We start from the raw sequence: 17,750 nt of genomic DNA, 5'->3' as shown, positions 1-17,750 counted from the left end.
TGACAACGGCCAACACTACAATAGCTACTGGTGTGAATGAATAAAAATCACACCGATTTTTTGGCCAGATCGGCAAAAAATACCTTTTTTGGGGTGCTGCAGAATTTCAGTCATTCGCTTATGTGTGCCAGGAGATGACGCAGGTTGAGAATTGTGGCTATGATTCAACTTTTATTTTGAGGAATAAAAACAGAAGAGAAAAAAGTGAAATAGAACGAAAGGCGAAGAGATGTTGGGTGGGTAGTTTGGGGGCAGGTTTGAGATTATAAAATGTCCCTGCACCACTGCTCATGCCAGGAAGTCTTGGATAAACTAAGAGGGCATTTGTGACTTATGCATGCAATTAGGACACATTCTCTGCAGGGAGAGCCCTTGCTTGTCATTCCTCCAGAGAATCTCCGGTCTCTGATCACCAGATGTTTTTCATTATTTGAGAGGTTTCTCTAACTTAAGACTTCGAAGTACTTTTCCTTCATTCAGTTACTGCTGCTCTTTTCTTGGCTTGCCTCAAATTCTACTCATCGTTTTCTAGAAAAATACTATCAGGTGTTTGGGGGATGCCTGGCTCCTTGGCAGTACAATGCCTTTAGGGCAGTGGTCGGCAAACTCTTTAGTCAACAGAGCCAAATGTCAACAGTACTTCTTCAAAATAGACTCGCCCAGGCCGAAAACCAACTTCTGCGCATGGGCCACGAAGTTTCAATCGCACTGTACGCGCACCGCACATGGTATTTTGTGGAAGAGCCACACTCAAGGGGCCAAAGAGCCGCATGTGGCTCGCGAGCCACAGTTTGCCGACCACGGCTTTAGGGAAATGAAAAGGGGAAAATAAAGAGTCATTTGTATTTTTCTTCTGAAAAACATTTCTTTTAAGTTCCCAGGTTTCGCATGATGACTTGTAGTTAGTTTCACAGTTGCTGCCGTTGCATCTGTAGAGTGGGGTTGGCACCTCCAGATTCCCAGTATCCAGAGAGATGATCTGGTGAAATCCAGCGAGATGGGTCTGCAGATTGTAACCTTGAATCACAGCCTTCACTGTTAGCGGACAATGCCGGGTTGTTTTGCTAAATGCCACCTAAGCCTTTAATGCTTTAAAGCTTTCTCCTCCCTGAAAATTTGAATTATTATAAAATACCTGTAAAGTGGGGACCAGAATTTGGAATTTAGATATTGTTATCTAATGGCTAACACTTATTAATGCATGGATCTATTAAGAAAGACACTATGAATTTTTTAAAATTTTATAGCTGTATGACACGCCATGGGATGAAATCTGACTTGAAAAATCGAAGCACACGGTGCAATAGTTCTATCAAAAAACCTGCTGTTGCCCAGCTGGTGTGGCTCAGAGACTGAGCATAGTCCCATGCACCAAGAGGTCACAGGTTCGATTCCCAGTCAGGGCACATGCCCAGGTTGCAGGCTCGATCCCCAGGAGGGGGCGTGCAGGAAACAGCCAATCAATGATTCTCTCTCATTGATGTTTCTATCTCTCCCTGCCTCTCTCTGACATCAATGAAAACAACATCTTAAAACACACAAACACACAAACACACACATACACACACTGCTGTTCTTAGAACTTAACTGTCACGGCAGAATTTGTGAGTGGGTCTTCCTAACCCATCTGGACTCTGCCATTAATGTGTTTTGTGAGAAGGAGTGAACACAAATTTGGGAGGAAAAGGGACACTAATCACAGAGAGACTGAAAATCAGGGTTCCATTGAAGAGCAGGTTGTATGGAAGGGGGAGGAGCTTAAAGAAATTACTCAGATTTACTGCAACACACTCTCTCCTAGGCTTCCCACTCCATCGCCGCGCACAATGTGAAAAATGAGCCCTGGCCTGTCTGCCTGTGGCTTAGCCTCAGAGGGTCTCCCTCAGGCCCGACCACTGAGTTGAGGGTTGCCTGAGGGGTAACAGGGTCAGTGGGCTCCACTGAGTAGATGCATGACCTGTTCTTTCTAAGCCCAGATTACGAATGAAGAATCACAGTGATCTCCCAAAGGCACAAAGCATTGTTGACTAGATGACATCTTAGTTGAGGTTGCAAGGATATGACCAAAACAGTGTTTCCTGAGTGGCCCCTTACTGAATACTAAGGCCCAAAATTCATGCAAGGGCCTTGGCCCCGACCCCCGCCCGCCACTGCCACTTCTGCCTCAGCCCCTGCCCACTGCGGCTTTGTCTGGAAGGAAGGATGTCCAGAAGGACGTCCGGTCTAATTAGCATGTTACGCTTTTATTATTATAGATTAGGTAAAAGAAAATGAATGCTCGATTGACAGGATTAATTCCTCCTGTTTGTTGTTGATATTCTCTGATCAGCCTGAATATTGCACTCATATCTTTACCCAGAAAGTACTCTCTGAATCAAAATGAAATCATTGTATCTATTAAAACACAAGTGAGCCCAGCTGGTGTGGCTCAATGGTTGAGTGTGGACCCATGAACCAGGAGGTCACAGTTCTATTCCCTGTCAGGCACACACCTGGGTTGTGGGCTCCATCCCAGGTGTGGGGCGAAACAAAATTAGGCCCTAGGAGAGAGGATCCTAAACAGGTAAATAGAAAGTGTGAAACCGGACAGATAACAGTACAAACTTCTTTCCAACTAATGAACGAGAGCCCCAGTCCTCCGGGGTCCAGGGCTCCTGCTGCCCGCATCCTCCCCCTGGCCAGCTCCCTGGGTGAGTGTAAGTGAGGCTGCCTCTACTGTGGCAGTTAAAGTCATTTCTAGTAAGCTCTTCCTGTCTCTTCTAAAACAGACTCAATTGTCCTAAGTGGGGTGTGAAAGCTGGTGAGACGTGTCAATGCTTTATAAAACTCCACCGTAATCTTTAAGCTCCATAAATTGAACTACTTAGTATTAATCTCAGAATTAACCATACTTTAAAAAAAAAAACATTTCACCTCTATTTTGGGGTAACTTCTTCACACTTCTGATTCATTCTTGTGAATGTCTGTTAAACTGTTGTCACTTTTTATTTTGTCACATTTTTTAAATTAACTTTGGTATGGGGACCAACAGCAGCAGGGTTTACTTGATAAAGTAATCATTGCAGCCTTGCTGGGGAATGATCCATAAGCACACGTTTTTGGCTTGGTGGGTAGGGATTTGTACATCTTAACATATATGTGAGTCAGCAAGTCTGATCTTCACAGAATTTATGCTCCTGAAAGCTTAACAATAAAGCCACATTGAAAAGTAGATCCCAAAAATCCTGAAAAATTAGCTTCCTATTCTGCTCTATCCTGACTGGCATAGGAGAGGGGGAGGGGAGGAGGGAGGAAGGGAAGGGAAAGGGAAAAGGAAAGAGAAAGGGAAAGGGAAAGGGAAAGGGAAAGGGAAAGGGAAAGGGAAAGGGAAAGGGAAAGGGAAAGAGAGAGACCCTGACTGAGGAGCTCTGGCCTCTTTGTCTTAATTTGTCTCAATCCCAGGTGCCTTCCCCCCTGCGGTCATTGAACTTGGTGAAGTAGACAAAGCCCCACCAAAGGTCCTTAGAGAAGGTAGCTGCCCTTCCCTTTAGAACAGTTAGGAGCCTGACAGTAAAATGTATCTCAAACCTAATCTGATAGTCCTTAGGAGACATTGTTAAAGAAGAAAAGGAAAGAATACAACTAGGCTGATAGAGCCAAATTTGGCTTTTTTTAATGTCTTTAGGGTCAGTGTTTGCAATTTATTTTCTCACTGTCTACAGTAAATTACATACATGGATAGATAGATGGATGGATAGATGATAGATAGATAGATAGATAGATAGATAGAAAGAAAGAAATAATATGTACACTGATCTCAACAGAAATGAAAAGTTCATGAAACACTTGCTTTTACTACATCTGCTGCATCCTGGTATTTTCTGGTCCTGATGCTCCTGCCTCTCTCTCCTTCCCTCAGCAGGAGGAATAGCCTCAGTGCTTTATGGAAAGGAAAGGCCCATCTCCTCTCTCTCCAACATGTGGGTCTGCTCCAGCTCCTCTAAATTCTCCAGCTTTAGGGAAACAACATCCAGACATACTTGCAGACTCCTTTGTTTTGCTTTTGCCAGCGCACCTCCCCTGAGGCAACGATGCCATGGTGGGCTACCTGTTTGGATAAGGGGAGTTGGGATGGGGAGAGGAGGGGGTTTTCTTTAAATCTCAAAGAGTTGCTAGCAACATTGGGTGTCTCCTTAATTAGATTTTCAAGGAAGGGGCGGGCTCTTCCATATCTCAGATGGCAACCAGAGATCTCTAATAGGACCCGGGCCTTTGTTAAAGAATCGCTTTCCAGAACAGAGTCCAATGATGGCTCTTAGACAGATATCAAATGAGCACGTGTTAAAGATGTTATTAACTCTTACCGAAGGGGCCAGGCAGATGTTATAACCCAGTCAAAGGAGAATCCAAAGAACAGACACACCTACTACTAAATGAATGTGCACATGGAGACAAGACTTCACTTTGTTCTCAGTAGGGGAGAGAAGTCAAAAGGTCTAGAAACAAGAATGGCTTCGCCTCACTCTCAGTTATCTACAGCACAGAGCTACAAAACAGCTCCCCTAGAATCAGCATCTGATGACCCTGAAGGGATGCATGGGTGTTCTGTCAGAGCACAAACTTTCCCCACGCCCTGTACCAACAGTACTGTTCAGTGTAATGTGTGAATTATGAACCGTGTGTCTGTGGTGCCCACGCCTGCCCAGAATGGGACTACTGTCAATCAGCTGGTGTGAGATGACAGCTGGTTCTAGCTCCTACAAAACTCCAAACCCGAGCCCAGGCCTGAACAGAGAGCCAACCCAGTTGGAGACCCAGGTGGCAGTAGGGGGCAGCAAAGCTCCACCCCCAGAGGAGGCAGCCTTCTGAAAGGAATCTGTGAAACAAGGTTAACAAGTAAGGAGTCCTTGGCCTCTTAGAGCCCAGCAATCTCCCCGAGATTGGATGCAGAAAGTTGTACTTCGTGCATTTTTCTGGGAAGAGCATCTTTATTTTTATTTTCGTTTTTGCTTTAAGCCTGACAAAACTTCCAAAACACTTCCCCCAGAGAGTGCAAAGTCCATGTCCCAACTGTCACATTCACAAGCTGGTTGCCAAATTTGCTTCAAATGAGAAACACCTGAGGAATTATTAGGTCCACCCGTACAAAACCACCATTATTGTAAGGTCAGAAAGAGTCAATATCAGCAATTTCAGCCTATATATATATATATATATACATATATATATATATATAGATTCCTGGTCACCCTGCCCCTGTTCTGATACAGCCAATGAGAGATGAACATCGGATATGAACTGCTATTACCAAATTGAGGTTTAGGAATATGGACTGTTGGACTCTAGTCCATCCCAAGGCACCAGTGTTTAACCCCCGTTCATCTCTGACCACGCTGAACAGTGAGAGCCAAGTCGGCGTTAGGACCACCGCCACCAGGCAGTTCACGGCAGGGCTTGCTCAAGGTGTCTGGCCTGAGGACTAAAGCCTTGGGGTCTGCTGGGTGCCTATTGAAATGCGTATCATTAGACCTCCCACCAAACTCCCTGAGTTAGACTTCCGGGGGGTGGGGGTACTGGGGAATCTGCATACTAAATTGGCATCTATTTTGAGTCTTCTGCAAAATAGAGTAAGTATTGCAGGACTGAAGCTGTCCTACCCTGGCACTCATGAGAAGGCCGGGTTCTTCGGAAAAGATAATCATGTTCAGAAACTAGAAGGCAGCAGGAAAAGAGGAAGACCCAATATGAGATGGACCGACTCCATAAAAGAAGCCATAGGCATGGTCTACGGGAGCTGAGCAGGGCTGTTGAGGACAAGGCTTTGAGGATATAACTCATTCACAGAGTTGCCAGAGTCAGAACCGACCCAACAGCGCATACTACACACACAGTCACAGAAAATGGGAGGATTAAGTATCATCTGAGGTCTGTCCACTGCGTTAAGTATATTTGTTAAAACGGTAAAATCATGACTCTCATTCAATGGAGAATGGACACGTGTCACAGGATTTGTTCAGCTCATTCACTTATGATGGAGCCAATAGACAGCCAAGCTGACTCCAAGAGCATCCAAGGAAAAAGAGTGCATGTAATCCACCAGGAAAAGCATTTTCAAAACAAAAAAGAATCTTCTATATATATAAAAGGCCAGCAACCATAACCCCGACCCAACTGGAATAGCAGAGACCAGAACACGACGGCCCCTCCCCAGGCTGGCCCCGCCCACAGGGAGCGGGTAGGGGCGCCCCTAAGGCAACACGATAGGGTGCGAGTTTGACTGGGGGAAAGTCAAAGAAATAGGGGGGTAGGTCTTAAGGGTCTGCGGGGCTGGGGTGGTCGCCCGGAGTAGGTGGGGAGTGTGCTGGGGAAGGAAGAGGAAGATCCGATTGGAAACGGCTCAGCACAGTACCTTTCTCATTGGGAACCAGGACGGGAGGACTGAATGGGCGGTGGTTTCACGAGTGCTCCTGGGACTGACATGTTCATGGCAGCGGCAGGACTCCCGAAACTTAACTGTTTCCAAATAGTAAACAGCTATCAATGCCAAAGAACAGAAAAATCCTCTCCAACTAGAGGCCCTGGACTCGCAAGATGACTGAAGGAAACACCACTTAAGGAGGAGCTAGAAGAGCCGGAAGTATGCGACCAGAGGATTGTGGAGGACGCCTGGGCGCCTAGAGGATTGTGGGATTGTGAAGGACACCTGGGCGCCTAGAGGATTGTGGGATTGTGGGACTGTGGAGGATGCCTGGGCGCCTAGAGGATTGTAGGATTGTGGAGGACACCTGGGCGCCTAGAGGATTGTGGGATTCTGGGATTGTGGAGGACACCTGGGTGCCTAGAGGATTGTAGGATTGTGGAGGACACCTGGGAGCCTAGAGGATTGTGGGATTGTGAAGGACACCTGGGCGCCTAGAGGATTGTGGAATTGTGAAGGACACCTGGGCGCCTAGAGGATTGTAGGATTGTGGAGGACACCTAGGCGCCTAGAGGATTGTGGGATTGTGGAGGACACCTGGGCGCCTACCGCTAGAATGTGAGCCTGTTATTAGCATGTACCAGGTACATGGTTAGCCCTATAGTCCTCAGCCTTGCAGTGTGACTTCTGGTGGGAAATTATTTCGATTGAGGTTTGCGGCCAGAAAGATCAAAATGAAAGGTTTTGTTCGTTACCTTGGTTTGAAGCAGAGGAAAATAGGATAGTGACAAATAAGAAACTTCGGGGATAGTGAAGGGCAGTGTGTCCAGACTGTTGAGAGCTCAGAATTAGAGTTTAATTGGGATAGAGATCCTGCTAATAGCACCTGATGCCTGAAATCTGAGCACTCTGCTTTTAAGTTTTCCAGTTCACGTGCTTGGAGACGGCCTGTCAAACATTCCTGGCTGGAAGGTGTTTGTATAGAAGCCCATACGTATTAAGTATTTGCTGTGTTAACCATGCTTAGCTCTCTGTACGGAATATGGAATAATGTTAAACGCCTCATGTGCTCAAGAAACTTGAATTTTAAAATTAAAAATCCTAGGTGTCCAGTTAATGCAGATTTTGTGATCAAAGAAAACATGGTAATTTCAAGAGAAACATCAAAAGTGCTTTATTCAAAGTAATGTCCATCACTAGCTACACATTTCCACCATCTTTCAGGTAATTTGTGGATACCGTCCCAAAAGAATGTTTCTTGTTTTGAGGCAAACCATTCAGAGACCCAATTTTCCACTTCTTCTTATGTTTTGAAGTGCTGCTCAGAAAGTGTGTGTGCCATCGATTGGAACAAGTGGTAATCTGAAGGAGCAAGGTCTGGTGAATACAGAGGGTGGGTTAATACTTCCCAGGCAAAATCTTTTAACTTGTCTTTAACTGGTTTTGAAGTGTGTGATAGTGCGTTATCACAGAGCAAAATTACTTTGCCGTGTCTTCTGGCCCATTTTGGTCATTTTGCAATCAAAACATGGTTCAAATTTATTATTTGTTGTCATTAGCAATAAGTATTAACGGTTTCACCTGGTTTTAGAAGCTCATAATGCACCACACCTTCCTGATGCCACCAAATGCAGAGCATTGTCTTCTTTCCCAAGCGATTTGGCCTTGCAGTCGATGTTGATGGTTGAACTGGATCAACCCATTTTGTGCATTTGGGATTCTCAAAATAAATCCACTTTTCATAACCAGTCACAATTCAATGCAAAAAAATACTTTCTTTCGTGCCATTGAAGCAACATTTACTGATGACTCTTCCGTTTCCCATTTGTCTTTCATTCAGTTGATGTGGCACCCGTTTTCCTTCCTTTAAAATCTTTCCCATTGCTTGTAAACGATCAGAAATTGTTTGCTGAGCAACGTTTAATCTTTCTGCAAGTTGTTTTTGAGTTTGACACGCATCTTCATCCAATAATGCTTGTAATTGTTGGTCTTCAAACTTTTTCGGTTGACCTGGACATTCTTTGTCTTTCACATCGAAATCATCACTTTTAAAGCATTTAAACCAGTGTTCACAAGTATCTTGAGATGGAGCATGTTCACCATAAGCTTCCCAAAGTATATGATAACTTTTTCTTCAAAATAAAGTAATGAATTAAAACTTCCCACAAATGCTCTTTTTTTGGCATGAAATTCAACATTTTTAAGTGTAAAAATATCTATGATGTTAACACCTCAGCAAATTTGACATATGAAGTTTTGAAGCTTGCTGTCAATACAACAAAATAGCATACATATCAGATCGCATATACATCAACATATGTGTAACTCTATCTATTGAAAAAAACTGCATTATTAACTGGTACACCTGGTAAAGAAGAAATATAAATATTACAAATAAAAAAAGAAGAAGCTTGAGTTTTAGGGGCGAAATCAGGCAGGTAGGCCAGTGGTTAGGAGCCAGCAGTCCCGAATTGTGAGAGAGATGTTGGTGGGATAGGGCCTAAACCGGTAGTCAACATCCCCTGAAAGGTCCCGGATTACAAGAGGATGCAGGCCGGCTGAGGGGCCCCCCACCCCAGCCCCCCCCTCCCCCCCGCATGAATTTTGTGCACCGGGCCTCTAGTGTTAGAATAAGATTGGTAGATTACAGAAGAAACTGTTCATGTCCCTCAGGCTACTAAAATTATAACCTTTGGAGTTTCCCTTCCTACCAGATTGAAAAAAAATACAGATTAACATGTAACTTCACAGTATCTGGGCTATCATGAAATAAGGGCCCGATGCATGAAAATTCGTGCAAGAGTAGGCCTTCCTTCCCCCGGCTGCCGGTACCAGCTTCCCTTCGGCACCCAGGACTCAGGCTGACTTCCCTCCAGCTCCAGTTTCATCAGGAAGAGCATCCGGAATGATGTCCAGAAGACTTTGTCTAATTAGCATATTACCCTTTTATTATCATAAATAGCAAAATAAAACATGGACACATTCTCCTTGCAAATGAGGTAAGCCTGAACTATGACTTCGAAAGGACATGCAGCCTAACTTTTTGCCTTATTTCCAAGTTTTAAGTAATCCTTTTCTGCAGTGAGTGAAGGCTGAATGTGGAATGTGTTTACTCTCCACCTCTGAGTGAGAACATTCAGGCTGGAGCAGACACATTCAAAACCAAGAACCAATCAATTCAGAGGGAGAAGAAAATGGACTGACATTCAGAATTCATGTACAGCCTCCTGGGATTTATTTTAGACATCAGTTACAATCACTCCTTCCTGCTTTTTAAAAAAATACATATTTTTATTGAATTCAGAGAGGAAGGGAGAGGGAGAGCTAGAAACATCAATGTTGAGAATCACTGATCAGCTGCCTGCTGCACACCCCCTACTGGGGACCGAGCCTTTAACTGGGCATGTGCCCCTGACCGGAATCGAACCCAGAACCCTTCAATCTTCAGGCCACTGCTCTATCCACTGAGCCAAACTCGCCAGGGCTCTTCCTGCTTTTTAAATCAGTGATCTGTCATCTTTGTAGTTATTTGGCTTGCAAACTAGTCATTCCTAGTAATTTCTCTTTGAAGTTTATCTAAAAGCTTGCTAAGATTTTCAACTTTGTTCTTTTGTTTTTCATCTAAAAACTCAGACAACTTTATTTGTTTAAACATCAGAAATGTCCTCTGATTTTTATGAAACAATTGTCCATGTGGGGGAATTAAACTCTGACCCTCAAGAAACATGTATTTACATAGAAAAACAAACTCAATATTTTTTAAAACTTATGTTGCCCCTGGAGAGGTAGTTTAGGAATGAATAGCTTTGTTGTAAATGGAGAACCTGAGTTCAGCAACTTCTTCATTTCAGTTCAGTTTCTTCTACGCCGTTAAAGTAAAATTAAAATCTAGTAGCTTTTGTGTAGTAACCTTTCAGTGTTTATCTCTAAGTGAGATTACAGATACTTCTTTATGCTTTTCTGTATTTTTCCTTTTTCTTAATCATGAACATATCTTTTTTATTAAATTAACTTAATTTTTAAAAACTCACTTTGTTGATCAAATTTACCAATTTTTAAGTTATTGATAACAGCATCTACCATTTATTAGCTCTTTGGATTTAGAAAAAATATTTTGTTTTTTATTTTATAATAACTTTATTGTGATATGTTTTACATATTATAAAATCCACCAATTTGAAGATATTCATATACCCATATTCATAGCAGTCTTATTCATGATAGTAAAAAAAGTGGAAACAACACAAATGTTCATCAATGGATGAATGGATAAACAAAATGTGTTATATACCTACAGTGGGATATTACTTGGCCTTAAAAAAAGAGAAAATTTTGACATATGCTACAATACAGATGAATCTTGAAGACACTATTCTAAGCAAAATAAGGCAGTCACAAAAGGACAAATATTGTATGATTCCACTTACATGAGGTACTTAGAATAGTCAAACTATAGAAGAGAATGTAGAATGGTGCTTGCCAGGGGTTGGGGGAGGGGTTGTCGGGAGTTATTTAATGGGACAGAGCTTTTGTTGGGGAAAATGAGAACGTTCTGAAGGTGAATAGCAATGAGGGTTCGATGTGAATGTGCTTGATGCTGCAGAACCACACGCCTAACAGTGATTAAAATGGCACATTTTGTTATGTATTTCTTACCACAGGTTAAAAAAAGCAAAAGCAATTTTAGGTGTATAGGTCAAAGACTTTTAGTAACTTTACGAGTTACTAAGTCATAAATCAATTTTAGAACAAACATTTCCATCCCCCCAATAAGAACCCTGAGGCCCATGTATAGTTAATTCCCACTCCCACCCCCCAGACAAGCACTACACTATCTTCCGCGTCAATAAATTTCCTTTGCCAGGCATTTCACATGAATGGAATTATGCACCATGTGGTCTCCTCTGTCTGGTTCCTTTCACTCAGCATAACGTCTTTGAAGTCTGTCCATGACGTAGCATGTCGTATGTAAGCTGCTCCTTTATTATTGCCAGATGGAACTTCACTGTGTGGACATACCTCGTTTTGTCTGCCCATTCATCCATTGATGGATGTTTAAGTTGTTTCCAGTGTGTGTGTGTGTGTGTGTGTGTGTGTGTGTATGTTTTCCTCTGCAAAGTAGGTATAATTAACTGCATTTTGCAGAAAAATAAAAGAGAAGTTAAGTAACGTTTCAAAGGTCACCCAGTCCCTGGACATGGAAAAGGGTCTGACTGACCACAGTGGCAGCAGAGTGTCTGAGGAGAAAGATTAAATTATAAACAGCGTCCCCTGGTTTCTCTGTGGATTTGGTGATTGACTGCATCAGGGACAAATACATGATTCTTTAACCAGACCTGATTCTTGAGAATCTGTACTAAGAAATGCAAAGAGGTCAGTAGTCCATCAACTTGAAGGTCTCTGTACCTTTGGGGGATCATGTATATGCAAGAGCAGAGCATTTACGTGTGTGTGTGTGTGTGTGTGTGTGTGTGTGTGTGATGTGCACACATGCACAAGAGTCAGCTAGATAACCTTCGTTCTTAAAGGGTTTCCCGGGCAGAGACCCAGGAGTCCCACAGAACGTCCTCTCCTGTGCCCTCAGCGGTCCTCTCCAAATGGCAGTACGGTGCTGAGAAAGCAGAGCAATAGTTAAAAGCTCTTTGGCAAGAGGTCAGAAAGAACTAGGTTTGAATCTTGTCTCTATTATTTTCCAGCTGTGTGACCTGAGGCAAATTGCTCAGTCTCTCGGAGCTTCAATTTCTTCATCTAATGGAGATAACATTTACTTCATAAAATTGCTCGGAGGATTACACAAAACAATGAATGTGAAATACTTTGGGTGATGTTTAGCATATACTACTAATTGATGACCAATAAATGATAATTAATGTATTATAATTTATATCGTTCTTTTGAATCTTTATCATTATGAAATTTGCATAACTAAATTAGCAACACCAAATTTCTTTTGCTAGTGTTTACATGGTATATATATTTTCATCTTTTTGTCTTCACTCTTTCTGTGTCTCAGCATTTAAAGTGTCTCTTATAAACAGCATATTGTTATCTTTTTAATCTGGTTTGATTGTCTCTGTCTTTTCATTGGAATGTTTAGTCTATTTATGTTGAATGTAATTACTGATATAGTTGTGTTTTAGTCCACCACCTTCCTATTGAGCATGACTTTTACTCCTAGAGCGTGGCCCTTCTGGGGTCTTAAGCAAAAGCCCAGGATGTCTGTCAAAGCCCCTCTACCTCAGTGGGACTTGAACCTCTGTCTCCTCACCATTGTGCAACAGCTCAAATCTGTTCAGCTCTTAAGCTTCCCAGCTGCTGTTTCCTGCTGGGTTTCCTGGAGTTCTCACTGTATGCTCCATCTGAGAAGTCAGCCAACAGCTTGAAAAGTAGCTGTCTCATGAAGTCCTCTCCGTCATTCTCCCTTCGAGTCCCAGCTACTCTGGCAGCCTTCAATTCTGATCTCAGCCCCGTAGGACTGCTGCTTCTGCTATCACCATTCTTCCCCTCCACCCACCGGCACCAGTGATTTGGCAAAATGCCTTCAGGAAAAACCAGGGTGAATGTGAAGATTGCCCAAGACATTTCCCTTCTCTTAGAGGTCATAGCCTCTCAGATCCCCTCTGTCCTGGGTGTTCTCCAGTTCCTTCACACAGATGCTTTATATATTTCGTCCAACTTTTATAATTATTTTGGCAGGAAGATTAATCTGAGACAAGCCCTTCCCCTATAGCCAGAACCAGAAGCCTTATGCTGTTTCTATTTATTGAGCCCTTCTCCAACCTACCTTAGCATGGGCAGCCAGCATTTTTGTTGACAGGCAATTGACTTGATCCTAGATCAGTCTGCAGAGAATGGAATGACCTCATAAGTTGGACCCCCAGACAAAACTATGAGATATTTAACTGATGTAAGACAGAAGTTTAGGTATTTCTTGAAAGTTATGTGGTCCTGAGAGTACAAAAGAATTCAAGAGACTATTAAGATTCAAGATATTCACATTGCTTAGGATTCTTCTCAAAGGCCCTCAAATGTAGGCCAAAAGGCCAAAAAAATGAAAAACCAATTGAATGAGTGACTTGGTGACAAGGCATACTTCTGAAGGCAGAGTGAAGAACTGGGCAACGGTGTAAGACAAGTTCAGGTGTGTGGCTTTAATTGGAAGGCAGGGAGACGTTTTAGTAAGGATTGAGTTTTAGAAAAATCAGTTGGGGATGTCCACAGGAGAGATGAAATCTGCAGACAAACTGGTACCAAGTCGTAGAGGTCCAGATGGGGGTGATGAGGGCCTGACAGGCATATGAGCTGAGAAGTAACAGATTTGAGCAAGAATCATGGTCAATGGGGGAGTCCAGGCATTGATGGGTAGAGGCTGGGCTCCAAGGCCTGTGGGCCAGGCCAGCCAGTGCGCCCTGGACACTGAGACCCACCCACCGGCCCGATGCAGTCTCATTCTCCAAGGGTCCCTAGCACACCATGTGGCTGGCCTGTTTCCTACTGAGAAAGATGTCCGCAGAGGGAGCGGCAAAGGCAGTGCCTACACAGAAGCCTTGGCATGAAGATTATCCTGAGTTACCTGTATGGGAAGAGACCAGGCCGCCTTTGGGCAGAGGTTCTAACGCCTTCCCAGACTCTGTGTGGTGTTTTCCAGGCTCCGTAGACAGGCTGTTGCTCCAGGAAATGACTTGCCCATCCAGACAAGGGCGGCAAACAAAACCCCGGGAGGCCAGCTGGGCAAGGCCGCTGCCCAACCCCGAGGGGAGGCAACAGGAAAAGGGACGTGGAGGCAGAAAAAGCGGGGACAGAGAGTGAGGACAGGATGCCCGATGTTGTGCTGAGCTGGCAGATCCAGTCCAGGCGCCACCCCAGGGAGCAGGGAAGGTGGCGTGGACGAAACGTTTATTGGATCCATTTCAGAAACAGGCAGCATGAAAAGTTTTTGGATTTGTGAGCTCACTGGGAGTCTAGAGTGACCGCTTCCTGTCCTTGAACCTCAGCCACAGGAAGATCAATGATGAAAAGGAATCTTCATGTTGTGAACGGGAGAAAGTGTTAAAACACGCCAGCTACCCCTCCTGCGCCCCCTCTGATGGCTGGAATGCCCATGAACATCAATAACGTGTGGACAGGTACAGTCTGAAGTGTTTACTGTGCAAACATCCGGTGTGGACATTAGAGGTGAAACTGGCTTAACAGCACTCAGCAAAGCCAAGTTCCCTGGATCTGGACTGACCCTCCCCTTCACCTGGGAGCGCACGTGTTTCGTTGACCGCTATCTGCATCGGGGCCACTTACTATATGGAAAAGGCATTGAAACACGTATGCAGTGCTAACGTTGTAAACGAAAAAACAAACAAACCAAAAGCCCACAAACAAACCCAAGCATGACTAATTACTTTGCCTGGATCAATACAGCCCAGTCCCAAGTGCTCCGTGTGCTAACGGACCGCAGCCATCCATTAAGCACATCCCGTGCTGTTACCTACTGATGCTCCGTCTGCTAACGCACATCTGCCAACGTGTGGATTTTATCCCGCACACCCACCGAGATTTTGGTTGTGTTTGTTTGACGTTCTCAGATCTCCCGTCACTCTCGTGGAAGGATGAACATGACACAACTTGTTAAAACACAAGCTCCAAATTAGCAGCCGCCCAGAGCACAGCTCTGGTCATGGTTTGGATCTCCGCCCGGGAGCGGAATGCTGTCCAGGCTCAGAGGCGCTCAGAAGGCCCTTCCCTGCTGGTGGCGAACCTGCCCTCATCCCCCCGTGGCCTCCTCCCGCCTCATTCCAAGCCAAGCTGGGTCTCGCCTCTGAGATTTTTATTAACAAACTTTCCAAGCCTAACAGGATACCCAGAAGGTGCCAGAAGGGTCCCAGGGAGCCTTCCCTTCCCTTCTGGAGCTGTTCCGAGTGGGGCCAATAGGCAAAGACAAAGAGAACAGAGGTTCCTGGTGGACAGAAACCCAGCCCTGGCAGCAGCGGTAAGGAGACAGCACTCTAGGAAAGGCATTTGGAGGCCTCAGGGGTTAGAAATTCCAGGCATTTGAATTCCCTGTATTCACAGGGAATGAACATCTCTCCAAAAGGTCCTACATACTCTCACCTTACTACCCCACCCCACCCCCGCCCCCCACGGTAAAGCACCGAGACATTCCATTGCTACAGCCTCTGCTCAGGAGGCAGCTGTCTCCCTACCTCAATGTGGCTCCTCCTACAAACCATGACACTCACAAACACAGGCCATTCTGGATCCCAGCCCAGCTGCTTCCGGAGTTCTGCAGCCCGTGAGCCCTGCCCACGGCGGATCCCTTTCACCCCCCAAACGCTCCGTCCCCTTTCCCGGAGGGAGCTGAAGACACACTCCATTGGGAAGGAGCAGTGCAAGACCCTCCGTGCAAATATTTGCAAACAATGGGTTTTGAAACGACGCACATTTTAAAAATTCAAGTCAAATCCAGGAACAAGACTGGTTGGTATCAGCTGGCCCTTCGGCCCTTCACCCACAACAGGAGAACGGTCAGGGTCAGTTTCTGACGTCAGAGAGGGATGAAGGCACCAGCAACGCCCCCAGGGAGGCTGGCTCTGTGAGCGTGGGAGGAAGCCTGGGGGGAAATGCAGAGAGGCTTCATCCAACCTGGTGGCTTCCGGGATGTGACGTAGGGGACCCTCAGCACCAGGGGGCAACTCTTTCCCTGTAATCCTGAAACTAAAAGGAGGAAGGCGCTTTCCTAGGGCCCTGCTTGGTCGGGGCTGCATCTCCATCCACTCCCCACAGACAGGGAAGGAGAGGTACCTTTTCACCCACACGCCCCTGCATCACCAGACCCAGAGGGGAACTCCCGCACATCCTTCTGGGCTCTAGGCGTGGCCCAGACAGCCTCCTGCCACAGCAACGCCAAGGGCACCGGGCTGTGTCCTGGGGGGCACTGGGCAGTCCAGGATCTGAGGGGGGAAGCCCAGAGATGAAACCCGGGTCAGGCAGGCCAGGCTGGAAATCAGAAAGTGGACATCAGGCCGCTGGGTCTGTGTGGCTGCGAACAGGTGGTCACAGGCACAAAAACGAGTTGACAACAGGGATCCCCCCCAGACACTCAGACTAGGCTTGTCCCCAAGAAGACACGAGGCAGCCTTGCCCCAAGGAAGAGCCTATGGTGAGTCACAGGATGGGGCTGTCCTCATGCTGGCTGCTGGGCAGAGCTGGGAGGTCCCCCGGTGGGCAGTCAGCTGAGGGAGGCACAGTTGGGCTCCGAGTCCTCCGGGCAGCCCCCGGCCACCTCCTCCAGCTCCTCGGGGCCGTCGGTGATGCTGGGCTCGCTGGAGCACTGGCGGTGGGGCGGCGAGAAGCGGGGCGGCAGGAGCAGGCACTGGTCCTCGGCCCCGGGCTCCTCGCCTAGGCCCGAGTGCATCATGGTGGCCATGGCCAGCAGCTGGATGTCCGAGTGGGCGTTGGCCACCGTGTGCCGCCGGACGCTGCCACACTTCTCCAGGTAGGCCTCCCCCTCCTGCTCCGTCAGAGGGGTCAGGGCCATCTCATTCAGGGGCCGGGCGCCGGTGGCCATCGGGGAGGCATAGTTCAGGACCGTGACCTTGGGCCGGACCCGGGAGTGGCGCCTGGCTGCAAGAGAGAAAGCAACAGAGGCTGTCATGGAGGAGGAAATAGCGTGGGGCGGGGGAGCCCGAGGGGGTGTCAAAAACTCCTAGTCAGTGAGGAAGAATGACTAGGGGGCAACGTGCCAAGGGGCCACCAAGACCGAAGGATCTATGCCAGCCTGTGGCAGAGGCGCTCTCAGAAGGCTGGAGGCTCCGTTTCTGTAATGTTCCCACATTTTTTACAATCGCCATGCATTACTTTTATGATCACAAAAGTCGATACCTATAAAACAGAAGCAGCAGGGAGTTCAAAGCAGCAGCAACCCCGTTAAAGAACCAGCCTTTAAAAACGCCCTTGAACACAATTCATGTCTCTCCCACTGCTGCCAAAAGCAAGCACCTGAGATTGGCCATTGAAAGACCCCGTGTTGTGGCCCCAACTCTACAAGCAGCCAGGCTGGAGGTGGGGCTGGGCTGTCCGCTGAGCATTCCCTACGTGCAGGCCCAGGAAGAGGAAAGAGCTAGAACAGAAGCTGGGCCCAGGACACAGGGGATTTGCGGGGACAGGGGACAGATGTGCCGGGCGGACCCAGGCAGTATCTCTGGAAGAAATGGGAGTTCATTGGATGATATCCAGGGGCCCCAACCTGGTAGAATGAGCCAGGAAAGGTGTCTTGCGCGGTTGGGTGCCTGGAAGTCGCCCACCTCTCTGACGCCGTTAGTCCAGCAGCCCAAGGCCCTGGGAAGGTTAACGGGCAGCAAAC

At 46.3% G+C, this 17,750-nt stretch overlaps 1 protein-coding gene across 2 annotated transcripts in view; it reads right to left on the bottom strand.

Annotated features, from left to right (window-relative positions):
• Positions 1-15,200: 15,200 nt before the first annotated feature.
• PRR5L (proline rich 5 like) overlaps positions 15,201-17,750 on the bottom strand; it is a 76,549-nt gene continuing 73,999 nt past the window's right edge. For both annotated transcript variants that reach the window (XM_070427806.1, XM_070427805.1), the window contains exon 9: positions 15,201-17,011. In XM_070427806.1, the coding sequence (XP_070283907.1) occupies positions 16,617-17,011 (395 nt within the window). In that variant the 3' untranslated portion in view covers positions 15,201-16,616. The remainder of the gene's footprint in view (positions 17,012-17,750) is intronic.

The sequence above is a fragment of the Myotis yumanensis genome, unplaced genomic scaffold (genome assembly GCF_028538775.1).
Source record: "Myotis yumanensis isolate MYYU_CA2020_CCGP unplaced genomic scaffold, mMyoYum1.0.hap1 SCAF_10, whole genome shotgun sequence".
Lineage (NCBI taxonomy): Eukaryota > Metazoa > Chordata > Mammalia > Chiroptera > Vespertilionidae > Myotis > Myotis yumanensis.
Note: the sequence above shows the minus strand (reverse complement) of the source record. Positions and strands in the feature narration are given on the sequence as shown.